This window comes from Anolis sagrei, chromosome 2 (assembly GCF_037176765.1).
Source record: "Anolis sagrei isolate rAnoSag1 chromosome 2, rAnoSag1.mat, whole genome shotgun sequence".
NCBI classification, from domain to species: Eukaryota; Metazoa; Chordata; class Lepidosauria; order Squamata; family Dactyloidae; genus Anolis; species Anolis sagrei.
Window position 1 is genome coordinate 144,364,508 of NC_090022.1, and position 27,819 is coordinate 144,392,326.

The 27,819-nt window shown below is 40.1% G+C and overlaps 1 protein-coding gene across 4 annotated transcripts in view; it reads left to right on the forward strand.

Annotated features, from left to right (window-relative positions):
* The window catches only part of RAB11FIP4 (RAB11 family interacting protein 4), a 207,247-nt gene that overhangs the window by 159,912 nt on the left and 19,516 nt on the right, over window positions 1–27,819 (forward strand). For 2 of the 4 annotated variants that reach the window (XM_060763967.2, XM_060763969.2), the window contains 3 exons: window positions 21,295–21,521; window positions 24,232–24,423; window positions 26,863–26,997. In XM_060763967.2, the coding sequence (XP_060619950.2) occupies window positions 21,295–21,521; window positions 24,232–24,423; window positions 26,863–26,997 (554 nt within the window). Of the gene's footprint in view, window positions 1–4,711; window positions 4,731–21,294; window positions 21,522–24,231; window positions 24,424–26,862; window positions 26,998–27,819 lie in introns of those variants that run through there. The other 2 variants (XM_060763970.2, XM_060763968.2) reach the window with 2 other exon arrangements.

Sequence of the window (27,819 nt, forward strand, 5' to 3'; positions counted from 1 at the left end):
TGGTGCAGAATGGTGAGTTTTGGTCTGTGTTTTAGGGTACAGAGTTCCTTGGAAGCAGCAGTTACCATCAGGGCAGTAATCCAGGATCCTGCACAGAAGAACAAGCAAAGCAGACCTCCCATCATGCACACATAGACACAACAGACTGGCCTAATTGAAGGCATGCACACTGCATTGCTTGGGAAATAATTTTTCAGATAAATTAATGCAGTAGTGTGCTGAATCCATCCATAACTGAGTTCAGTGATGGATGGTTGCAGCCTGGCATTTCATGTATTCTTCTGCATTAATTGTCTCCATAGGACAATTATCACAACTGCACTAGGGAAAGGAATAGTAGCAAACAATTCCAATAGATTGTATTGTTTTGAGTATATAAATCTTTTGTTAATCTTTTCTGTTTCATACTTTCAAGTCATTTCCAATCTATGGCAACCCCAGTGTGGATCTTTCACAGGGTTATCTTGACAAGGTTTGTTTAGAAGATGTTTCACATTACCTTCTACTATATTTTTAAAACCAGGTAAACAAAAACTGTGGTTAAAAGAGGACATTTAAGTTTGCTGAATGAATAAATGAGGTCCAATATGTATGGACAACAAGTGTATCCACTGGTCATATGCTTTAGATCCCCAACCTGTGGGCTATTACATGTTTAACTTGCAACTTTTAATGTGGATATAAGTGATTTTAATGTTTGTATATATTTATGGTTTTATGTCCTGGCATTGAATGTTTGCCGTATATATGTTGTGCTCCGCCCTGAGTCCCCTGCGGGGTGAGAAGGGCAGAATATAAATGTTTTAAATAAATAAAATAAAATAATTAACTTGAACTCCCATATTCCCTATTAGCCATGCTAACTGGAAATTCAGGGAGCTGGAGACCATTGGTCTAGGAAAGTCTTCTGCTCTCAGAATCTTGTGTGATGTGAAGGGATTCATTGCCTCACAAACTGCTAGAAAACAGGTTCCCCGAGAGGAGGATTTAAAAAAAATCAGCAGTAATTAAAGGCATTTCATGCCCTGGTCCCTTGATGGCCCTTCTGTTAATGTGACAATGTAACCTTGTGTTTGTGGTTTGGCTTCCTGTTGCTCCAGAAGGAGAAGCTTGGTTTGCTGTCTTCCTCTTTTTTTCTTTCTCTTGTAGCGGATATATCACATTTCACAAGAGGCTGTGAGAGCATTTGGAGTATTTTCAAAGGCTGAACAACCCTGGGTGTATTGTACAAATTACACTGTTTTCCCTTGAGGTGGTTCAGTGACTTGTTCTTGCTGTTGTTTCTCATATTTGGGGTTGAGAAAGCAAGGACAGCTCACACATATTCCTGTGCCTCTTCCTCTTTACGCTGGCAGGTAGTAACTGACTGAATTCTTATCTTTCCCATGGATGTACAATAAGATTTTTTTAAAGCATCTAGGAATATCTCACTGAAATGGTTGCCCTGTTCTAGATTGGATAGGAGATAACTGACTTACCATATATACTCGCATATAAGTCATTTTCGTGTATAAATCAAGGACAGATTTTGGGGCCAAAATTAAGGATTTTCATATCACCCATGCACAAGTTGAGGGTAATATTTTCAGTTTCTCAAATCCATTATATAGAGAGGTGAAATCTCCAGCATTGCCTCAGAGGGCCGGCTGTATTTGGACACTGCCATCACTTTTTTCCCACCCGGGCATTCAAATGGGCTTTTCACCGCTTTCAACATTGGTTCTCAACCTGTGGGTCCTCAGATGTTTTGGCCTTCAACTCTCAGAAATCCTAATGGCCGGTAAACTGGCGGGGATTTCTGGAAGTTGTATGCCAAAATATCTGGGGACACAGCTGCCCTAAAAGAAACACCAACCCCCCTACCCTCCCTGGTAGCCTTTTGCAAAGCCTGGATATAAAAGTAGGGGCTCTGTATTCTCCATGCTTGGGGAGAGATTCAAGAGCTGCCAGATATAGAGCAGGGGGTTGTTGCTTCTTTCCATCTCCCTTGGCATGGACTGAACTTTCAGGCTCTTGGAGCTTAGTTTGTGTCACGAGAGCCTGAAGAAAGCCTCCAGGCCCTCTGTTCTCTTCAAACCTCCAAAAGAGCCATTTCTACACCAATTTTTTAAAGAAGGCATTAAAAAGGTAGTGGCATAATGGACATAGTACCACATTGACCTGTGTAGAAATAAACCCAGGTTTTGGGAATTAGTTTCTTTGCAATGATTTTTGACTTACACAAATGCAAGAGAGACTGCCAGTATTATAATGCACAAACATTCTCATAGGTTTTTCTTTTTTGCACAGTTACTCCATTCTACGTATACTTATATACTTAAGGAAATGAAAAGCACAACTAGAAACATATCTCTTCCTACCTGTAGGAAACTGCATTCATCTTCCTAGGGAGAATTGTTTAGAGGCAAGTCAATCAAACCTGAGAAACATGACCTGCAGAAATGGCAGAGAATCAAAAGTAGAGGAGGCAGTATAATCTGTTTCCAGGACAGTGGCGTGGGACATCAGGATGTGCAGGAGCTTTGCTTTTTAATACACAACCCAAGATCTCACATGCACTATGCATTACATAATTCTGTACCAAGTATTTGTTTTGAGGTAAGATTTGGATAGAGAACACAGTCAGTGTGCAGTGGTGAAAAGAGTCAAAAAGTCAAACTTCTATGATTTTTTTTATTAGCTCATTGTTTTTTTTATTATTTTTGGTGCAATTTTCCTTGTAACTGGAGGGAAAATTCATTTTCCCAGCAACAATGTATTTTATGCTCTGTTGCTCCCATAATCCACAGTGTCCTGGGGTGGCATGTTTTTGAGTTGTCAAGACAAAAGACCTGCTTCTGGTAGTGATGAAAACTGTTTGTTTTTTTAAAGATAAGTACAACACAATTGGAAGCTTGTCTGCTGTCGTAGTTTGTGTGTTTGACAAGGTCTGTGAGAGATCCAGGTTCAAATTCATTACTCTGCTATGGAAATACACTAGGTGCCCTTGGACAAGTCTCACTCTCTCAGCCTAAGTGGGAGGAGACAGTAGCAAGTTCCCCCTGAACAAATCCTGCCAAGAAAGTCCAGTAACAGAGTCTTTGAATTTTCCTTGGCAGTGTTACTAAAGAGACTGTCATGATAAAATCCCCCATTTTAAAATCCACCACTACACTACTATATACAGTATTCCTTTTGCATAAAAAACAATGTCTTGCTAGCTTCCTTTGTTTCAGGTGTTATGATTTGAATACAGGTCAGCAGGGAGTGCTTTGGATATTGATCCTCCTGCTCTCTGCAGTTGGATGTAGGATAAAAAATGGTAAAATATTATGTCTGCACAAGATAAATAGCAGACATGTAGAGTACAGTTGCATTACATTGTTGCTTTGTGACACATGTCTGCCACATGGAGGTTGAAATTACATTTGTGATTGACCTCTTATGTGGCCAGTATAGGCCAGCAAAATGGATTTGTAGTTCCAGGTAGCTTAGAATTTAACACCTTGCATATGCTCTTTTTCTTAAATCTTGTGCCCAAAACTTGTTAAGAAAACAATCTGTTCATTGGGTGCCCTTGTGCCTCTTCTAGCCCAACGAGATTTTGTTTCCTACCCAACTATAATTCTGATTTAGTGAGATGTCATTTTTATGCTATTGTTTTAGAACAAAGAACGAAAAATAGAACTGTGACTTTTTCAGGTTGTAATTGGAATGGCCTATAATGTTAAATTGTCCATTCATTCTGCTAATTAGCAACTAAATTAACTGGTGGAATGTATCCTCCTCTTTCTGAATAACAATATTCAGTCTTCTCTTCAGAAAGAATATTGACACAGTTTACATAATTTGCCATGGGTCACTGCTGAGCTAAGTATGATCTGGACATTATTCTGTCTAAACATTGGGCTATGTTTAGCTGTCTGGTGGTTTTCAAATTTGGAAATGCAGCCTTTTGTTATGAAAAGGGTAGGCTTGTTTCTTTTAGCATTCGGGGAAACTTCCATCTCTGATAGATTGCTCAGCATTTATGGTTTTGGGTGGCTAGAATTTATATGTATCAGAGGTTTCGCAAAAACCTTAATGAGTCCAAAAATGACAAGAAAAAAAACCCAAAAATCCTTAAAAACACTAACCCCCTACCCTGTTCTGCAGTAATGGGAAATATCATCCTTATTTCCTGGGAATCAGTTTCCTTCAATTTAGTGCAATTTATTATCAGCAGGCATGCACTGTGAAGCTATTGTTCAATTAACAAAAATGTAATGAGTTAATTATAGGGGTAGAACATATTTGCATGAACCTGTAGTATTAAATAGAAACATATGTATGTGTTAGTTGCAGTATTGCCTTAGAAGGCTCATCCTTGTTCTCCCATATAGGGGAAGAGAAGGGAAATCAATGTAGTTAAGTATTTTACTTATGAGGGAGCACTTCTTTATTCACCCCAATTTTTTATCCATTTGACACATTGGTTATATGTTTCAGTTCTTTAAAATAGCTATTTTGTTGTTTCTCTTTTTTTAAAAAAGCTTAAACATTGAGTATCAGATTCACATTCCATACCTTTGACCATCTGCATGTGCTATGATCTTTCTTCAGGTTATTTCTTTCTTTATTCCATCCTGTTCATTCAGGAGTGGCACCTGTGGGGAGTGATGTGGTTTGAGTCCTGGACTAAGACTCCTGGAAACCAGGATTTTAATTTCTACTTAAGCGATGGAAACCCTCTGGGTGATCTTAGATAAAAGGTAAAGGTTTTCCCCTCACATTAAGTCCAGTCATGTCTAACTCTGGGGGTTGGTACTCATCTCCATTTCTAAGCCGAAGAGCCGGCATTGTCCATAGACACCTCCACGGTCATGTGGCCGGCATGACTGCATGGAGCTCCATTACCTTCCCACCGGAGCAGTACCTATTGATCTACTCTCATTTGCATGTTTTCTAACTACTAGGTTGGCAGAAGCTGAGGCTGGCAGCGAAAGCTCACGCCGCTCCCCGGATTTGAACCTGTGACCTTTTGGTCAACAAATTAAACAGCCCAGTGGTTTAACCCACTGCACCACTGGGGGTGACCTTGGACAAGTCATATTCTCTCAGCCTCAGAGGAAGGCAAGGGCAAGCATCCTCTGAGGAATAAATCTTGCCTTAAAAAAATCAAAGGATAGGATTGCTATAAATCACAATCAGTTTGAAGGCAAGAGAAACAACAAGAAAAACACATCTAGAGAGACTAATGTAAGTTCTAGGAATGGGTTTTAACCTTTACTACTCCAATCACACGTGAAGAGTAGACCGAATGTCCCTTGCTATTTCTCTGTCCAATCCTACAAGAATCAGAACTGATTCAAGATGTTTTGCAGCCTGATGCCATGGATAAAGTGACACTCCCTTCCATCATTCCACCTGCAAAACCCCATCCCGTACCACAGTTAAATCTCATGTACATACTGCAATGGGACTGTTGGCAGATAGATTGCAAAACACCCCCATTATCTGCCTTCTATCTCACGTCTTCGTTCTGCAGCACCTCACTAGTACACTCCAGTCCCTCAAGATTTCCAGCCTGAGACATATGCTTCATTTTGCCTAATGGCCTCAGCACATAATGACTCTGCTATTGCTATGCCACAAAAATTCCAAGAGAAGCAGACATACAAGAAGCTCTGTGACTCTCTAATAATACAAAAGTATTCCTTTAGAGAAGAAAAATTGTAACTAAAGATGTCTGCAAATCTCAGCTAGGATATGCAAATAGCTTGCAGTTCATCCAGAAAGGGACTGGCATTTTGTGAGCACTTGATTCATGTGTGGGTTGATTCATAACCTCCACCTATTCCAGCTTGGCAGAGATATTCCCAATAAATCCTCTATCAGACCTGAGCAAGATTGTTAATGATAGAGTAACCTGGAGACGTCTAATTCATGGGGTCACCATAAGTTGAAGTTGACTTGATGCCAGTCAGCTATAGAACCATCATCCCACTTTCTGAGCTGCTGAAATGTTTCAGTTTCTTGCTTATCGTCTTCCTGCTTTCCCCCTTTGTCCTTGTCTTGATTCCATTGCTAAAAATTTAGCTGCTGTGTGCAATTAACTCAGTAGAAGGAAAAAACAGCAGGGGGTATAATCATAGCCTTCTGAGTAGGCTTAGGCTGCAGCCCTCTCTAACTTTCCCCCCTCATTAATAGTTTTTGCCAGCTTGGCCACACTTGCTTGCTGTTTACCCACAAGTGCCCCAGTTTTCATTTGTGAAATGCTGGACAGTATGATGCTCCCACCATCATTCCCATTGTTTCCCATGACAAGGAAGACCAGTCCTTTTGAAGAAATGGGAGGAGCTTGTTTCCTCACTGTAGATGAGATTGGGGGTGCCAATTCTATAAGATCCAGCAAGTAACTGAAGTTTTACCTTGACTTTGTAAATATTCAGAACAGTTACAAAAATGCCATATTCTGGATTTCAGATGTGTTCACCATGTTATAATTTACAGTTATAGTGTGGTCATTTGTCCCATCAAAAATGAATGCAAAAGCTAAATATTCCAGCCAATATCGGTGCTGTGTCCACCACAAGGCTGCCACTAATTTTCTTGCCCATAGGCTGACTGTACTGCCTGGCCCTTGTGGCCTCTTCCAACTGTTTGATTCTTTATTCCATAGTGCTAGCATGTGGGATAGCATCCATGAAGGGGAATGACATAACATAAGCTGTACATCCTGCATGTTACCACAGGGGTGTGCAGAGTAGGGGAATATAGTAATGAATAATTTGTTGATAATTAGCCATTCTATATATTTCTGTCTTCTAATTCATTTAAATCATTTAAAACATTTTGAATAACAAGGTACATATTTAATGAAGGCAGAAAGCTCCAGAAAATTGATGACATATATAACATTAATTTGAGAGTCAGGGTCACACAAAGGTCTGAGTGTTTGATGAGGACTTGGCAACTTAGGTTTTGAATTCCCACTCAGCCGTAGAAACTTGGTGGGTGATCTTGGGAAAATCCCAATCTCTCTGCTCTATTAGAGGAAAACAATCATAAATCCATTCTGCACAGATCTGGCCAATAAAACCCTGTGATTAGGTCTCCATAAGTTGGAATGAACTTGAAGGCATATAACAACTGCAGCAGGAGCATCAACAGTCCAATTTAGTGTGCTGTGGCTCTTCCAGTCTTTCAATCTCCCCACACTATGTGCATACACACATACTCACAAACATAAAATTCCTGCACTATTTCAAATGTAACTTCATTATTAGTAATAATGTTTGTTGGTGAATATATTGGAGATGTCTGCCCATGGATTTTGATCCAACTAAACATAACATCTCAAAGAAACCGATTGAGGTCCTAACTTTTAGACCATGCATGGGCAAACTTTGGCCCTCCAAGTGTTTTGGATTTCAACTCCCATAATTCCTAAACAAAACATCTGGAGGGCTGAAGTTTGCTCATGCCTGCTTTAGATTTTAAAGCTGCGTGAAAGGCACTACCAATGATGCAAGAAACATGCTTTAATTCCCAAATACATCAACCAGTTTGAAGAGTGGGAGATCAAGATAGAAATGTAGAAATCTCTGATGACTTTGTTGTCAAGCTATTCAGTTTTTGTTATCTCATTTTAGCAAGCTACTATCTTTGAAGCAAAGACCATTTATATTATTGTACCCTGACAACTTCAGTCAGTTACTTTTCTTTTTTAAGTTAACCGCTATATGCAAAATTTTCCAAATTTGTATTTCACAGGGTTTACATTTTCATATTTAGTTTTGTTCAAATTAGCAGTCTCTCTGCCTTGTTGCCTGAATACTTTTCCCTCCTCCCTGAAACATGCTTTGTCTGCCTTCACACTTTAACTGTGGAACTGCAAGAAAGATGTCTTTTACAAGCATGAACTTGAAGTGTGCAAATGAGATGCAAATTGAGTGGTAGATTTCATTGCCTTGGGAACTAATTGGGTTACATTTGTAGCTTCTCTGGATCTCAGAAACTCATATTTCTATGCATTTGTATTTGATTCAAAGTAGAAAATCATACCCAAATATCCAAAACCTTTTCAAAAGCCTGTGACATTTTGGTTGAAAGTTTAAATGAGCTAAGCAGATAGTGGTGTTGTTACTTTTGGTTTGGTGACTGAACTGTATAAACCCATCTTCCCATGAAAAAATATCTCAAATATCCTCCCCCTCCCCCAAAGCATAAGAGCTTGGTTTTAATGTGGTCTAATGGCATGTCTGCTGAAAATTTCAAGAAACATTTACATCTACATCATGATGTTACAATTCAGAAAAACATGGTATTGGTTTCTGTAGTGTCTTCTTACCCATCTATGTTTAAAAATAGTTTAAAGACATGGCCATTCTACCTGGTGGATTCTGAGAACTGTGGTCCAAGAAAATAGTGTTTACAAGCTCTGTTCAAAACTGAAAGATTGGCTATGTACTGGGAAATGTATGGACAATGTGGATTCACAAAACCACAAATAATAGTGAGCCTGTTAAATGAAGGATTTCCTGCTCATAGTGTTGTGCTGGAGGATCTAGAAAATGCCTAGAGGGGGCATATTTTGTTGGACATGGATAAATGCAAGCATAGATACCAGGTCTGTGGATCTGGGGCTCATAATATATTCATTTTCAAACAAGATTGATTGAATGATACTTGCCAATAGCTATAATCCTCTTCATGTGGTAGAGATCCATGATTCACATTTCAAATACTCATATGCCTACTTAAATCGATACTGGTACTGCTTATGCTGGGATCTTGGGGGTAGCTCACAACTCATGGACATTTGTAAACTATGGGCTCCAGGTAGGTAAGCAAACACAGGTAAATATGACAAATGTTTTGTATTATCTTGCTTTCCCTCACATGCAAGCATTTATGTCAAACAGGTTTTTGCAGCAAGGTGACACAAGTGGGATACCCCTATATCAAACAGTCATTGCCTGAAATCTCTGGCTTTAGGGAATGGGATTATCATTCCAGGAAGTGAGCAAGGGGAATTTGTGACAGATTTCATAACAGATAGCTCAAGTTGCTATAGGACCCATAGCTGTAGCTTGGCAACAATGATTTGCAAGTTATGTAATTTTGAGCAACTGAAGTATGTGCATTTTTGCAGTGATCTTCTGATTGTACTCCCCCGTTGTTCTGTGATTTTTCAACACAGTGGGTGCATCTACAATGTAAAATTAATTCAGTTTGACATATTAACTGTCATGGCTGAATGCTGTAGGATAATGGGGATGGTAGTTCTATAAGGTCTTTAGCCTTCTCTGTCAATAGTGCTGGTGACTTACCAAACTACAAATATCTTGATTCCATAGCATAGAGCCCTGTCAGATAAAGTGGTGTCAAAATACATTAATTCCAAAGTATAGATTCACCCAGTGTGGTTTCTCTATACCTCTTTGTCAAAATGTAATCAAATGTGTACCACTTGGAGAAAAGGTGACCTCCCCAACTTCTTGTGAGAATCAAACTGCTTTTAAAAAGAGACTAAGGGCACTTCCACACAGGCCAAAAATACACATCAAAGCGGGGCAGGAAAGGTTTTTTTTTTTAACTGTTAAGAGTTGTTTTGGGGAGTGGAGTGGGCATCCCAGACTTTTGGGTTCCAGGTAGTCCCGGGAGTGAGTCCCCACAGACCCAATACCTCATTAGACCCAGGCCTTTCAGGAAGGCCCGGATCTAATGGGGTATTAAATTAATTCAGAACAACTGTGGTTATTCCGAATTAATTCGTTTTTAACCAGGGGGCTCTGTTTGGATGCCCTCAGTAAAAACTCAGACAAGATGGTAAAAACCCTGTCTGTATGGGCCTTAAGGCCCTGATCACAGGGCAATTCGCCAGCCTCCATGGTGAATTGGCAGGGCAATCCTGGTGCCCTGCACCCCACCTCACCTACAGCAACAGTTTTCCCATCACGTGGGGAAGCGTTGTCATGCGACTTCCCCACACTCTGGTCCCCGTTGTTTTCAGTCTCCCGTGTTCTGGGCACAGCGTTGTAGGACACTTGCAGCCCAATTGAGCCATGGAGCCTTCTTGGAAGTGAACCTATGTCATGTAATGGGCGGCATGGGGTTCTGTGGCTTAACTGGGGCAAAAGCATCCTATGATGGTGCCGAAAACTCATCTGATGAAGTCCTAAATATTATACAGCCTCTGGCCCATCAGTCTGAATCACAATTGTGACATTGGAAGCCCTCTTCCATTTTTCCCACACAAAATTTTTCCATTCCTTGTTGCCTCATTGAATTGCTTTTAGTCTTCCTGAAAAAAAGTATGCAGGAATAGGTTCTTGTGAGTTTTTTCGGGCTATAGGGCCATGTTCTAGAGGCATTTCTCTATATGTGAGAAATATAGCCCGAAAAATCCCACAAGAACCTAGTGATTCCAGCCATGAAAGCCTTCAACAATACAGTATGCAGGAATGTATATGATTCCTTAACTTCTTTTCCCAGGGTAACTACAGCTTTCAGGGTTCTCTAAACAAACTAGAAACACACGCACATTGGATTTCTTTTAAGTCCCCCATTGACTTCCAGTAAATTAACAACACTTTTATTATTCATCTTCCACAAGCACACATGCGGCAACTCTGTATCTTGTTCTTTAACCTTGAGTCTCCTTAAAGAAAAAGGACTACAGTGCTAGACTTGACATCTCACATAGTATTAATATATTTAATAGATATCTTTACTTCATTTGTATATATGTTTGTGCAGCATCAAATTTTTGCCTACTGTAAGCTGCTCTGAGTCCCCTTCGGGAAGAGAAGGGTGGGTATAAATATAGTAAATAAATAAATAATATTAAATTGGAATAGCTTGGAGCAAATTCAAAAGAGTATTTTCTACAAAAAACTTTGTTTTTATACTACATTACATTATCTCTTTGCATTTTCTGATATTTTTACCTTGAGCCTCAACATATGGATGAAACTGAGGTTGGAAATGGTTTTTTGTGGACAATTCCCAGAAGATTTACTGGCATTGCTAGCTGAAAGAATTGTAGGAGTTATAGTCCAACAGTTCCAACTTTTCCAAGCACTGACATGAAAGAGTTGAATTTGTTTTAAATAAATTGCATTCTTTGAATTAAAATTAAGAGTTGGCTTCCATCCTCACCCCCCTATTTATTATGAGGAAAGGAGTTATGTTAGCACCAAGTACAGAGAGCTAATGTATCTCCATTACCATTGCCCAAGCCTAGCTAGTGAATATGTATTACCGTAAACATAGAACGTTACAAATAACCAATGATTTCTAGTATCTCACATATATGAAAATGCTTGTTTTGATGTTGGCTATGTCTCCGGCAGTGCAGTGGATTTAATTACTGAGCTTCTGAACTTGCTGACTGAAAGGTCAGTGGTTTGAATCCGGGCAGTGGAGGGAGATCCCGTTGTTATCCCCAGCTTCTGCCAACCTAGCAGTTCAAAAACATGCATATGTAAGATACCACTCCAACGGAAAGGTAACAGTTCTCCATGCAGTCCACATGACCTTGGAGGTATCTACGGACAACACTGGCTTTTCAGCTTAGAAATGGAGATGAGCATGAATCCCCAGAGTCGGACACAGCTGGACTTAATGTCAGGGGAAACCTTGACCTTACTTATGGTTATACCCATTCACCTAAAATCCATAATCCTTTTACATTACCCTAGACCACCATTTTGCCCATCTTACCGAGTGCTGTATTTTGTTAAACCCAACTGGTCCTTCTATGTAGTTGTACAAGCTAGCTGTTCTCTCTCATAATCATCATATCTTGCCCCACCCCATACCAGCCTGTGTATAGGTTTATGGAATTTTGAAATCTGAAATCTTCCAAAACCTGAAATTGTCCACATGGGTAATTGAGAGCCTTTGCTCTTAACAGTTTTGTGTAAGCGAACTTTGTTTCATGCACAACATCACTAAAAGAATTGTGCATAAAAATTACTTTCAGGCTATGTGTATATAGTTCATAAGAAATACAAATGGATTTCATGTTTATACTTGGACCCCATCTCTAAGATATCTCATTATGTACATACATGTAAATACAGAACTCAAAAATTCTGAAAAAATCAAAAACAGCTGGCACCAATCATTTTAAATAAAAGATACTCAAGCTGTATTAGGTTTTGGTCACCCTGTGGATATTTCCCTAAAAGCCCATGGACAGGGGCTGACTTGGTGAGCTTTGCTTCTAATTCTCCTCTGTTGGTGTCCCCAGCTAGGCTGGATCTAGACCGCCATTATAATGTAATTTGAAACTGCATTATATAGTTGGTATAGACTCATATAATACATTTCAATGCAGTTCGATGCAATTTAACTGCATTATATGAGTCTACACTGACCATATAACGCAGTTTCAAACTACATTATTTGGCAGTATAGATCCAGCCTCAGTTATAAAGAACTTGGAAATGTTGCTTGTGTGGATTACAACTGTCAAAATCCCTTAGCCAGGACAGTAACGTGATTGTGTTGACTGGGAGACTGTTGAAGTAACAGTCTCCTAAAAACACCTTTCTGTGTTCTGTGTCTTCTGTGTTATAGTCACCCTCTCTCCTAGGTTTCTTGCCTTTCTAGTTCTCTTTCAGTGCTGTACCTACTTTGCTTAGAACAAGAGTTGTCTATGGCCAGTACAAGTACTTACCTTACCGTATTGGTAAGACTTATCCTGCCTGGAATCATGGTCATATGGGACAAACACATTCATGCCTCAGTGACATTACCATTCTGTGCCATTGTGATGTGTCTTTATACCCTTTGGGTGTTTTTCAAGGCGGTTACCAAGGTTACTAAGCAGGCTTAGTGAAGGTGTAAAAGCATGTTAAGTGTGGGTTGTTTGACTTTCAGTGCATAGAGACTGTGTCAGGGATGCAATTTTGCTAGGGAAGAGGGCCTGCTGCCTTTTCTTTTGCTTAAAGTCTGTATGTGGTTGGGCAGGGTTGGTGCCAGGGCATGAGTATCCTGAATGGGAGGAGGAGACAGTGACAGCTACTCATCCAAAAACCCTCAGAACCTAACATTGGGATTGAGCATTCATCGTATCAGTATTTATGGTCTGCACATATTGTTCCGCATGGAGTGTTTGGATATTGCATTTCCCATACAATCATTTCTTTTTTAAAAAAAAATTGTATTGCAACTATGCAATGCTTAATTTGTGAATTTCTATTTTAAAAAGCCAACAGGAAGTGAGGGAAATCAACTCCTAGGAAGGGAAAGTTACTCCTGGAAGTGTTATTATGCGGAAAAGTGTCTCCACTGAAGCTTTACCAACAATCCTTGTTTCCACAACAAGCCAATTTTTTTTTCAAAATCCAATTATCACAGAGACAGAAAGTGTGATGAAATCCTCTGAACAGGGGCACAGACAGCAAAACAAACCACAGTGGTGCTGACCTTTCCATATGCTATCTAAAGCTATAGTGTGTGTGTGCGCGCCCGCCGTGACAGGAGTTACACTTTAGAAATATACCTGTTCCGACTTACATACAAATTCAACTGAAGAACAAACTGTATATCTTTTTCCCTTTCTCAGACAATTGGGTAGTTCTGTTGCCGTTTTCTGCATGTACTTTACACTTCTGTGTTTGGTATAAATCTGATCTTAGTATTTCATTCAGTCAGTTCTAAAGTATCTAGTCTAATTATATTTTGCCCGGAGTTTTTGCAGTTGTTGTTTAGTTTTTTAAAAACAGTTGTTGTTCTATGTATTGTCGAAGGCTTTCATGGCCGGAATCACTGAGTTGTTGTAGGTTTTTGCAGGCTATATGGCCATATAGCCCCAAAAAAAAAAACCTACAACAACCCAGTTGTTGTCCTAATGACATCCCTTTGGTAAATTCAGAATTAATCAATAGTGAACACAGTCACTAAAAAGAAAAGTCACCTTTTGAAGGCAGCCTTGCATGCCAATCTGTCTGGCACTTTTGACTGTCAGTTAAAATGACAGGTAGCATAAATGCAAACATTTCTTGTAGCTCTTGGCTGAGCTCCACATGCTAGACCAGCTCTGTTTCAGCTCTTACTTTGCCAGCAGTTGAAACCAACACAAGTCTGCCTCAGTTTAAACCCTCTAACAGGAGTACAAAGCTGCTTTTCATGTGCATTCCTTTTTGCCTTCTGCTCACAAGCCTTCCAATATGGAGAGCAGAGTAGGGAGAGAAAAGGGAGATTATTTTCAGGGGTGCCTCTGGCCTACCACACTGTATAGTGCTGTAGTGAAATGTTTTCTTCCCCTCTTGAACTCGAATAGTGTTACTTGACTGGTGTTAATTGCTCAGTGGAGTTTTGCAAAATTAAGTATTATTTATTCAGCTTGTAGGGTTATGTATGGAAAACCCTTACAGGAAATGTAAGTAGTTTGCTTTTGTAGGTGTAGAATTTGGCTATGGTGGGAAGTTGACAGTTATTCACTTTCTTGTTGGTGGCAAGGTATGATAGATGGTGAGCGTTCAAAGTTTAGTCCTTTTTTCAAATGTAGGAATGCAGTCTGAAAACTCTGAATTTTACTGAATTTTCTTTCTTTCCTACCTTCCGCCCATGCACACACGCATATCACCATCACCACCCATTGGGTCTTTGCATTCTTTAAGAGGGACAAGCAATCTTTGACCCTCCAAAAATTGCTGTAACTCCCACCAGTCCTCTTGCCTATAACTAATGGTAAAGGATGGTGGGCATAGTAGTGAAATAACATCTACAGCAGTGGTTCTCAACCTGGGGTCCCCAGATGTTTTTGGCCTTCAACTCCCAGAAATCCTAACAGCTGGTAAACTGGCTGGGATTTCTGGGAGTTGTAGGCCAAAAACATCTGGGAACCCCAGATTGAGAACCACTGATCTACAGAGTCACGGGATTCCCACTTCTTTTTCAAAGGGTTCTAAGAAGAGAGATGGGAGCATCCTTCTGTAGCTCTTTTTATTCAATAGGTCAGAGTCCTCGAGCTTTCCAACCAAGTAAACAACAAACCACTTCTAGTCTGTCAACTGGAGCCAATGTGCAGGACATTGGGGTGGAGGATATTTAGAATTCTAGATATAATATAACAGGAAATTAAAACAGTAGCATCTAGAGCAGTCCTGTATAACCTGTTGCTCTCCAGGTCTTTTGGACTTCAGCTCCCAGAATTTTTTTACAATTGGAAAAGCTGTCTAAGAGTTAGAGTTCCTAAACCTGGAGGGCCATCGGTTGTGGTGGCCTGACCTAGAGCATATTTGTGTACATGGCTGGTTTACATATCTAGCATCCTTCGTTATGTCCTGTCTTTGATTTGGCATATAAAATATGCTACTCTGCATTCATATACCTCATAACATAAAACCTGCATGACTTTCAAAATGCAAATTATTATAACATCTAGCATCAGAGTTTTGAAAGAAAAACAAGCAAACAAGCAGAAAATGTGTCAGGTTAAGATCAGAATTGGGGCTCTCTTGTGTTGGCTAAAGCACAGGAAATCCTAAAATTTCTAGACATTGTATAGCTAGCAGGTAAACCATATTTGTTGTTACATGCTTCAAGTTTGTTTTGACTTATGGCAACCCTTACCTAAGGTTTTCTTATATTTATTCAGAGAGTTGATTGCCATTATCTTATTCTAAGGCTGAGAGAGTATGACTTGCCCAAGGTCACTCATGGGGTTTCTATGACTGAGCAATGGTTCAAACCTTGGTCTGCCTGAGGGAAATAAAATGTTGGCTTTTGTGGTTACATTTTCAGTGGAAACTATGATCAACAACAAAAATTCAGAATGTGAATAAACCTCATTTTTAAGATAAAATGATCCATTTGTTTAATCAGAAAGATAGGTCCTGTTGAAGAGCAAAGAAAACAGCTAAAGTGTTGTGCTGATCTTTGAAAAGTAATGCAATGGAAGGGGGCCGTGTTGTTGTTGTTTAAAGAAGGGAGCTGTCAAAAATTCTCCTTGGCATTCGGGGCCCTAGATAGATGTAATGACTGAACCCCCTCTTATAGCCCCCTGCTTGTGGGACATTGCTGAATAAAGCATTGGGAGTTGGTCAAAGTCTAATCCTCTATATACGGAACCTTCTTGGAAACTGCCTCTTCCTATCTATCCATAGATTCACACTGCAGAGGCCTGAAGACAGAATTGCTTTCTTCCTCTCCAGGGCTTTAAAATTTAAACTCCCTGCAATGCAGAGTGTCTGCCTTCTTACAACATGATGTGCCTGAACATTTTTAGCAACTCTTGCCTTCTCTCCTCTTTCTTGCCATGTGTTAAAAACATTTTTCCCTCCCTAATCCAGTAGTTTTTTTTTTTTAATGAAACAAGGAAATCTGTTTCCCTGTCATGTTTTGAGCAATGCTTAGGTCTATGGCTGCCAAGCCCAACACATCTCTATGCACCACCTGTCCTTCAGTGCTGTGAGAGGGCAGCTTTTCTAACACTGTGTTTGTTTTGGGAACTGGACAACTCAGGCAGCTGCAGCCTGTTTTTTTGGGGGGGGGGTCACCTTTTTGATGGAAAATATCATCCTGAATGAAGCCCTCATTGTGAGGGCTTTCTCCATGGGGTGAGAGTGTTTCTCCATGGGGTGGGATGGGAAGTAGGATACTTGGTACAACCAATTGATTTACTCATTACTACATGCACATACACAGTATGTACACCATGGCCTCCACCCAGTCACTCATATTCCAGCAGAAACAGTATCTCCAGTTTCCATCAGTTTATCACATTAAAATGTTTTGCTGGGAAGGTTAACCTGATGGCTATGCTGAAATGGGGATTCTGGGAATTGTACTCCAAAAAAATCAGTTACTTCCCCTTCAACTCTGGCTCTATGAGATACCCAAGATGGTTGCTATGCTGCAATTGGCTCTGCTGAAGCCACTGAGAGTAATTGCAAGATCTCTTCATCAGTGAATGATGTTAATTGTCATGTGTACATATCCTCTCTGATGAGCTATAGGTTGCTGAAGATGTTAGGGATCAAGTTTCCTTTGTGGAATATGAAGCTTGTATGGCCTACTGTGTCTTCCTCAGACACCTCAAGATGCATACTTGTGTGGTGTATCAACAGCAGTGGCAAGGAACAAGGTGGGATGCCCCAATTCTACTTCTTGCTTAGTGTTTCTTTCTCAGGTGTATCAGGTTGGGCATGAGATTGAGAGTATTTTTTTTCCCTGCTAGATGCATTAACATCCTTCCCATCTCTCTTTTGTCCTTCAGAATGTTCTTTCAGAATTAAGTATTTCTTTCCTGAGGTTTTCAGCCCTTCTATTCTGATCCCATTATCTTTTTTTTAATGAGATGCTAAGAACAAGAGGATGCTACAACCGTAGCTTCATTTTGTATTTTAAAACATAAAACAAAAAGACAGACAATCCCCACTTGGGTCTTGCTTGTGAAGACAATCCTTCTTCAACATATGCCCTTCACTTACTATCTCTTTCCTTCATTCCTGACTTTAATCTTACATTTCGTTTGTAGTTGCTTTCTTTCTCATTACATTCACTCGGTGTTTGTCTCCATTTCCAGTCCCGGCATTTTGCTCCTATCCTTCACTCTGTGTTTCCGATTTTTCATCTCCTCACTTTTTCACCTTTCTGTTCATAGCCAGATGCTCTTCCTTTTCCATCTTGTCCTTGTTACTCAATTCTTCCACTTATCTGCTTTCTTATTTTTTGTGCTTTGAGGAGTCAAAAAATAAACTTTCCCGAGCACTGTCCTTGGGGCTGTTCACATGAGTTGCTGCTGCTTAATTTTTTGTTGAGTAACTTCTACTTTCTTGGAGTCAAAGTTTAAAATAGAAGTGAGACAGAGTTCCTTGGTAACACAGAGTACTTATTAGAAAAGAGATGGAGAGTGGGAGTCTCCTCTTCATATGTCTGTTCTTTGGTTGTAATGCTGCTTCCAATCTGCTAGTAATCTCAAATGCTGCTGATTCCCACTGAAGTGCACCCTCACCTCCCACACAAAAAAAGCATTTGCGGTCTACATGTGATGGCCCATAGGCTTATTTTATCCACCTGTGTTCTGGAATATTTTTCAGTGTCAGACTCTGAACTGGAAGATATGTGGTATTAGGAATAAACAAAGGCAGTTGTGTTCTATTACAGACAAAAAATGAGCGCACATACAGGCCCCCAAGAATCAGCATGGTGTAGTGGTAAATGATGGACCAGGGTTCATGTTCTTTTGGCCTTGGAGGAAAGCAAAAGCATCCCCCCTCAAACAGATCTTGCCAAGAAGACACCACTACAGGGTTGCATATGTCAGAAACAACTTGAAGGCACACAACCTCCTGGCCCCATAATTTTCTTCTTAGCATTGAGCTGAGGATATACGAATGACTGGAAGTGAGCTATTTCTCCTTTCAGCATGCCTGGCCACCTCTCCAGGTGTCTATTCATGCCCCAGTCTACTGTGTTTAGTGAGATTTCGTTCAAAGGTGCCACCAGGAAAGCACCAATGGGGCACCGCCATGCTGGTGGGGCATGGTAATAACAGTAGTTAAAGACATTCAAAGGACACCAGCAGAAAGCCAATTCAGATCCTATTTGTGCATGTTTCCAAATTTTAAGAATGAAGAAGTAGATTTAAATCCCCCCCCCCCCATTTCTAATTTGCCTATCATTGAACCTAGTGCTACCCTTGGTTTTAATCTTTCTTCTTCTTAGCACTGGAATTAACTATCCCAACGCTTAGCCATCCTATGAAACCATTAGATAATTAAATGTGGATTTTGCAGAATCTTAGCTGCTCAATACCATGGGGCTCAAGTATTGTGTCCTTAAAAATAACTGCAGCAGATCATAAAGTTGGGACAGTCAGTTCTAGTAGTGACACCTCTTGTTCTGATGTGTTGGCACAAAACATTTTGTGCAGTAACAAGAGGTTCCTTAAGGTGAAAAATTGGTGTCTCCCTTTTGCCATCAGAAAGCAAATGAATCAAAATTGTGCTCTAGAAGTTGTGTTCGAAGTTCTGTAAGGACAGTCTTTTGGCTACATAGCCTAACATTGAAATCATTACAAGATGGAAATTTTCAAGGAAGTTTCTCATGCTGAATACCTTTCTTAAAATGTCCCCCAAGCCATTTTGCTTACTTTGTTATTTCTGATACCAGACTCCCACTATTGGTTTTGCTGACAGTCTTCCACAAAGAAAATGGGTAGATAAGAACTTGTGTTTCTCGTAGTTGTTGCTACAGGGCGTTTTGAAAGCTGAGATTACAGTCATACATTTTATCAGATTTAACTTGCAAGGGAAAATAATTAGGTCGAAGGTGGACTTTCTTTTAGAGCATACGAAACAGGACACTACAAGCTTCTGGTTCCTATTTAATATATTATTTTCCTTGGTGCTGCATTGACTAACCAAAACTCTTGCTACCTCCTTTTTACTCATGCTTTTTGATTAAAATATGACACTCCTTCCTTTCCTAAAGGAAAATTATGAATAGCATGATCTACACATGTCTAAGAGCCAATGTGTTGTAGTGGTTTGAGTGCTGGATTATGAGTGGAGACAGGGTTGAATCCTAATTGAACTATGTAAGCCTGACGTTGGGCAAGTTGCACTTTCTCAGCTTCAGAAAAAGGCAAAAGCAAACCTCTGAACAAATCTTGCCAAGAAAACCCTGTGATGGGGTCACCTTAGGGTTAACATAACTCAGAAATGACTTGAAAAGCATACAACAATGAAATACATGTCTACCCATAAGTAAATTCCACGGATTTCAACGGGACTTCTCCCTATGTAAATGGGTATGGGATAACAGCCTTATGCTGTTTTCCCACCCTTAGGTTGAAGCCTGAAACTTCTGCCAGAGTGTTGCTCTTTATCCAGTAAAGTAATCTGATTGATTTGGTTGATTTACATCACTTTAGTAAGCTGAGTTCACCTTCTGGGCAATATACCTGTCTTGGTAATAAATATGTGTTCAGCCTCATATTTGCTGTAGTTTTCAGAGTGAAGGGGATGAAAATCAGAATTATAATAATGTGTCCCAAGAATAGCACTGCTAGTGGGTCTGTTAATGAGTTGTTTTATAATGTTAGTGAGACTTAATGCTGTCAGCACTGAAACCGATTGACAGACCTTCAATAGCCTGTGGATAGACTCTAGTCTGATACTTAATTTGATGTATTGGAATCTGCTCAGGACCTTTATCCTTAATACTTTCAAACATTCTTTGAAAGTACAGAGTTGCTTAAGTTAAGAAATCCCCTTCTGACCTCTGTGAATGTAATTGTAATCAAAGAGGACGCCAGGTTCACCTTGTTTTCATCTCTCCAAAGACAGGCTTTATCAAGCGCCTGTTTGCATTCTGGACTGTAGTTACACAAACTGGAAAGGCACTCAAGGTTACCTTGGATTTTATTGTCTTGGACATTACTAAAGTAAAATAGTTAAGAAACAAGGAGTTTTAAAATCCATGTGGCTTTAAGAAAACAGAAAATAATTGGACCACATTGGACACTACTATATCTCAGCAACACATGAAGTCAGCTGGTACATGGGTTGTAATAACCTATGACAGAGAATAGGAACCAACACTAATCTGAGCATCAAAGAGTTTCAAATGACTTAAGCAAAAATGCCAAACTACGTGTTTTGAGCCAAGAGATTGGGGGGGGGGGGTTGAAAAGGAAAAAAAAACCCACATGGTTACAAGCCACTCTGACATGTATGGAGATATGATTTGTGTGTGAAACCCGAGAGCCAGCACAGTATAGTTGTTTGAATGTTGGATTATGACTGGATATAAAGGTTCAAATCTCCATTCTGCTGTAGAACCCACTGAGTAACTGGGCAAGTCACAATCTCTTAGACTTAAAGGAAGATAAAAGCACAGATCTCACCAAGAAAACTCTGTGAAAAGTTTGCCTCGGGGCTGCCAAAAGTTGGAAATGACTTCAAAGTATGCAGCATCAACAACAAAGCTTAATGATTTAGAGGTACTGAATCCGTCTAAAAACAAAACACATTTTGTTCAGTTCATTTCAGTGTACTGTGTTGATCTGTTTGAAATATATGTGCCCAAATTGCAACAGGCCACATCTCAAACTCCACCTCAACTCATGCTGGCTGTTCCAGAGATAGCAAAAACAACAACAACATATTTTCTGTGTATCAAAACCAAATCCAGTTCTATGTACCAAAATATGACAGCATGTCAATTTAGTTAGTTGGTTGTGCCATTTTAAAAAGCAATAGTGCTTAGATTCTCTTGGCAGTAATCCACCAGAGCAACCACCATGTCGTTCCAGCTTTTAGCAATTCCAAACAATTGCTGACCCCTCCCTCTTTCTTCCTTTCCTAGAATTCTGAAATCCAAGACAGTGGCTATTTGGACAGTGAAGGTGCATATAGTGAATCGGATCTCTTTCCCGATGAGGACAACATGACCCTGGCCCAACAAGAAGTCCACCATGAGTCAGATATGGACAGTGCCATTGAAAGTGTCCACAATTCAGAAGCATCAGATGTGTGCAGCAGAAATGAGGAGAAGGATGCTGGGCTAGGTGGTCTCTTCTTGCCTGGAGATAAGTAAGTGAAAAATTTGAGCTGAGAGGCTCTTTCAGATTTTCATTTTTTAAAAACACCTGTTCTTTCTAGCCTTACCATAAGCTCCTTGTTCTTCACAGTAGGTAGCAGTGGAACTGGTGTCTTCATATCATTGGCTGTCAGTGATGGAACTCTTGCCTTCATATCACTGGCTGCAATTCGAGGTGAAAATATGGAATGTCAGGGTCACATATAATTTAGGAGTAATGAGAAACAACTTGATATCAGCCAGCTTTAGATAATACCTGGTTCCTCTAATTCAGGACTGGTCAACCTACAGTCTTCCAGATGTTGTAGACTTGACACTCCCATCAGTTCTAGTCAGCAACTATCCAGTTGTGAGTTTTGATGGGATATGCAATCCAGCAACATCTGTAGACCACATACTTCTCACACCTGCTCTATGGGAAGCAAAATACTTTTAGAAGATCAGTATCTTTTCTCTCTCCTCTCCCCACTTGGGTTTGATATAAACAAGCAATAAAAGTCTGAGCTGTCAGGGACTGAGCTGCCATGCAAAAAGAGTAGGTATAGTTTTTTTCTTACTCAACAGATAAGCAGAGCCAAATACAGAATAGAGGAAGCTATATGAGTCCCAAGCTGGACAGAAAAAAAGCATGACTATGTAAAGTACTGGTTATAATCTTTAAAACCCTATATGGCTCAGGTCCTTTTATAAGCCTGTCCGGGCCTTGCAGAGAGGTCCTTCTCTACTTTCCTCTTCAATTGTTAGCTCAGTTGGTGGGAACGAGAAAGCGGGCCTTCTCAGTGGCTGCCCACAACTCTGGAACTCCCTGCCCATGGAAGCCAGAATAGCTATCTTTCCGGCAGCAGGCTAAAACCTTTTTATTCAGGCAGGCTCTTAGAAGGTTTTTAAGATCCAAACAGGGAGTGCTATGGTTTTAGCTTTGAATATGTTTAAAAACAGTTTTTATGGGTTTTAACTGTGAATTTTTAAATAACATTTATATGTTATTCTGTTTTAATATTTGTAGATTTTAAATTGTATTAAAATGTTGTTAATGTAAGCTGCTTTGAGTTTCCTTTGTGGAGAGAAAAAATGGTATATAAATAAATAATATAAATAAATAAATAAATACAAAGTAAGGTCTTCTGGGCTTATTTAGGCTTGGGAAGTACACAGACCATAGAGGACACAAGGGCATAAAGAGATAATGACTAAGCAAGTAAAACTCTAATTTAGCTGCAAGCTCAAAACTCCCTCTCTGCTTGAAGCTGTCCTTGTATCACACCCATAATCAGTTGCTTGTTACATTTCTGTCCCACTTTCCTCTAAAGGAGTCCTATGGAGCATATTACTGGGTGAGCAATCTGTGGCCCTCAGATATTAACTCTGTATTTTTCATTATTCCTGGGTAGTCAGACCAGTTCACTTATACCTGTAGATTTGTTAACCCTGACATACAAGATTCTCTTCTCACTTCACAACAAGATTGCAAAATAGGTTTGATTGATCCAAAGTCATCTAATGAGCTTTGATGCTAAATTAACAGTTGCATTTAGACCTTCCAAACCTGGAGAGAAGGGCCATTTTTCACTCCTCCATACCTTTCTAGTTGGCTACAGCAGCATATTTGCACTCCAACAAATATGATTTTGGTTTTGGCTGATTTGGGGGAGTGTTGTAGGGGAAGGAAAGGCAATCCGCCACATTTTAGGGGTGGTTTCCATACATAGTCATCATCATAATCATCTGCCATTTATTTTTCAATATGAGGAGATTGGTTGTCAAAAATAGTTTGGGGGCAGCATGTGATTTGTTGGCTGCTCTTCCCCATTTCTTCTCTAACCATTGCTCAGTTTTGGCTTTCTTGTGCAATAGTGTGTTTCCTTCCCTTCATTATTTCTGTAAGGAGCAGTAACGAAAGATCGCTGGCCTTGTGCAGTTCTGAAGTAGTTTATACCTAATAAGGTTGAAGCAGGGTGTCGGGGGCTCAAAATGGCATGATTTGTTAAAACTACCTATGTTAAAACTAGAATAATCTTTTTAGACTGTGAGATAAGATTTTGCAAGTTCATTGTAATCTCTTTAGCTGGGCTTTGTACAAAGTGATATGAACCTTCCTGTGAAGATACAAGTGAGGAAAATATTCAAGGACTTCACCTGTCAATGGAATGGTGGTTTCAGTCTCTAGAAAAGGAGTTCTAGGGCCTGGGAGCAGCCACCCAGGAAGCCATCTCTCATTTTCCCATGAGTATGTGTAACATGAACATACAAAGTGTTTTCAATGCAAATGAAAACCATCTTCTGATAAAGCGGACCAAGTATACATTACTTTTGTCATTTGTTTATAAAGTGAGGGAAGCCACTGAGGATCCAGGATTAACCCCCATGCCCATGGTTCACTCAAGTCTCACCACTGTAAGACCAATTAACTGGTTGTGAGTTATGGAGTCACCCATGAAGAATGTCATCCAAAATGTGGAGATTGGGGGCTTTTCTTGTATTGCTTTTGTTTGATTGATTGTTTAATCTTTTGGACTAAGAACAGAATAACCCCATTAACTTTGCCATTGTTATTTTAATTCCTCCCCCCTGCTGTACCCATCTTTTCTAAGTGGGCAATGGGTATGGCCGAGAGTTTGGAAGTGTCTCCTTCTGGTCATGATAGCGGAACCCCTTTATTGTGCCCCTATGTGTGTTCCCTGATGGTCCCCTTCTCCACCCAAGGTTCAGCCCCCTCAATCCCTCTGCAGCATCAGACCTTTCCACCTATTCCACTGCCTCTTTGATCAGTAATGAAGAACAATTTGAAGACTATGGAGAAGGAGATGACGTGGACTTCACCCCCAGCAGCCCTTGCCCTGACGATGAAAGCAGAACAAATGCCTACTCTGATCTTGGCTCATCTGTTTCTTCCAGGTTGGCTATTTCAACAGTTTCACACCCACCCATCCCCAACCTTGCATGAGGAGAATTGCATGCCAGCTTGATTCTGGTGACTTTGTTTTCTGTTAATATAAGCTCTTGGTTCTGCATTCTTTTTAAACTTGAAGAAAATCTTATTCAACTTTTAAGGCAGTCTTCCCTAATGCATGTTTTAGAATACAGCTCCCACCCATCCTCAAACAGTATGACCAAGAAGTGGGGATAATGGGAGTTTAAAACAACCATAAACAAACAAAGGTGCCAGGTTGGAGGTAGTTATTCTAGTAAGGTTGTTGGAAATGTGACACATTATCTTATGTCAATTTACAAACTGCAGAATACGATCCAAAACATGTTTTCTTTAGTGTGTTATTCTTTAAAATATCTCCCTCAGAAAAACTGTTTAGGAAGTGTGAATCTTAAAATAATTATACGCTCAGTCTTTGTGTGTGTGAGAGCCTTCAAGTTATCCACTGAGTTATGGCGACTCCATGAATGAATAGGCTTTTCCTCGGCAAAGGACACTTGGAGGTGGTTTGACAATTTCTTCCTCTGAAAATATCGTCTACAGCATCTGAATTCAGTGGCAGTTTTCCCTCCAAATACTAACCAAGGCTGATCCTGCTTAGCTTCTGAGATTAGACAGGATTGCATGCATTTAGGGTTTATAGGTACCTTTCAGCTTGTTTAAATAGAGCTGTGGTGGTGAACCTATGACACACATGCCAGAAGGGACACACAGAGCCCTCTCTCCTGGCACACATTCCATTGCCTTCCCCCCACTTGCTTTCCTGCCCGCTGCTTGCCATCCTGCCCTTGCTCCCTCGCTCACCTGCCCACCCTCTCATTTGACCCCTTGCTCACCCCCACTCACCATACCCGCTTGCCCCCACCCCATCTCTAAAAGGTTAGCCATCACTGAAATAAGCTCCAGGGAATCCTGGAGGCTTTTTATGTATGCTTACATGAGCTAAGGACTGTAGTCATTATGTGATTATGGGGCCCTTTCATTTTGCATTGTTACAGTTCTACAATTCAACTTTTACTGCTGATGGCAACCTCCTGTGGAATTCTGGGGTTGATAGTTGTGGAAGGGGCATTTAGGAGTCTCATCCAGAGAGCTCCTGTAGTGTCTCTGATCAAATTATCAATTCCATCTTCTCAGGATTCCACAGAATATTACTATGGTAGTAAAGTGGTCACATATCACTATAATTATGTAGCATAAAAGGGCTCCAGGTTAAAGAAGTGCTATGAGGAATTTAATTATAGCTTGAGTTGAGTGTACTGGGCCGCTCCAAATGTGAATATACACATACAGAACCCAGAAGATGTAGGGTGCATCCGTGCTGTAGAATTCATGACATCATTTTCACTGCCATTGTTCTGTGCTATGAAATCATTTGAGTTGAAGATTTTAAGGCTTTCTTGATCACAGAATACTGGAGTCTTGTCAAACTACAACTGCCAGGAGTTCATAGCACTAAGCTATGGCAGTTAAATCGGTTCCAACCTACATTAATTCTATAGTGTAGACCTTGCTACCTTGGTTGCATTCACCTTCTCAGAACCTATGGAAATACAGCTCTAGCAAAGCAAGGGATTCTCTTCTGTATCATCTTTCAACAGAGAGATCAGACCCTGAAATGGTATCAGTGGACTAGTTCCAAGAGCAATCATTCCAAAATGACTTATTAGATAATGTCTGAGGACAATGTCATTCTTCAAAAAAATGGATTTACATGTGTGTGAGCCTTAAGGTCACCTGTTGACTTCTGGCAGTCTTATCAATTTCATAGGGCTTTCTTCAGCAGGGTCTCCTCAGGGATAGTTTTGCGTCTCTGAAATATAGCCTAACCAGGGCTGACTTTGCTTTGCTTCCAAGATTGGACAAGATCTGGTGCCTTGTCTGGGGCATGTGGGCATGGAGAGGGCTCTATAAAAGGAAATCAGCAATGAAATTAAGAAATAAATCTTGTGGCTCTCCAGATGTTGGGTTGCAAACCCTTTGGTCTCTAGCCAGCACAGCTAATGATGATGGACATTGTAATACAGCATCATCCCTGTGCTAAAGGTTTGTAGAGAGACATCTTGACATACTTAGTTGATCTATGTAATGGCTTTGCCTGTAATCTACCCTTGCCATCACTCTCAATTCAGAGAACAATCTAACCAGAAAAGCTGCAGATCAGACAGTATTTGCAGTTGCTTGTAGTACAAAATCTCACAGACACAAGGTCTTCCTGAGATTGAAAAATTTCTAGCATTTCTCCAAACAGAAAAATTAAGATTTGATGTTTAGAAATCAAACATGTAGCATTTGGCCACAAATGCTGTGACTACAGGCTCAGTATGGGAGGGTCTGTGTGTCTTTGTAAAAACAAATGGGATATGTAGACTCCCAAGATCATCTCTGTGCCTTTCCATTCACAGTGCCGGCCAAACCCCAAGAAAAATGAGACATATTTATAATAGCGAGCTCTTGGATGTCTACTGCACACAGTGCTGCAAAAAAATCAACCTGCTTAATGACTTGGAAGCCAGGCTGAAAAACCTGAAGGCAAACAGGTGAGTGAGCACAGTGGGTTCCCAGAATAGTTAACAGGAGTATATATCTCAGGAAAAAGAAGCCTCAGACATCCACAGATTTGTTATTTTTAGCCATGATGATAAGTCAGGATCTGATTTTATTATGACAGAAAGTTATTAAATGAGCTTTAGGCCTGGACTCACTTACCTTTACATCTCACTGAATTCAGTGATACTTACTCTGTGTAAACACATCTAAGGGAACCAGCATGGTGTAGTAGTCTAAGCAATCAGACCACAACTCTAGAGATCAGGATTTAAATCCCCATATAAACCCAGTAGTTACCTTGGGCAAGTCTCACACAATCAGCTCTAGAATACCCAGTATTCAGGTTGTCATAAACATGAAACAACTTGAGGAGATGCAAAAACAAAAGCACAGCACGGCAAGTCTGCCAGTTTGGCTTATATTGATTAGCTATATATATTAATTGTATTGATGCCTTCCTGAGATATTAAAGGAAGCCCGAGTTTATTTAATTTCTCAGAAAACTATTGCTGTTAGCAGAAAACCCACCTTATGTCATCTTACATTTATCCTTTGCTGTTGTTGATACTTGTCACCAAGTCACCTTTGGCTTATAGTGACCCTAAGAAAGACCTCTTGTCATCAACAGCTTGGCACAGTTCTTACTTTAAAATGTTGGGAGTGCCAAAACAGCTTTGAGAAATAAACCTGTGTGTCCCTAATAGGCAAGGCAATCAGTTAAAATTTCTTTTATCTGATTATCGAGCTTTAATTTACTCACTAATCCAATTAAATCCAGTTGCAACCCTGAAACGCATATATTTAACTGTAAG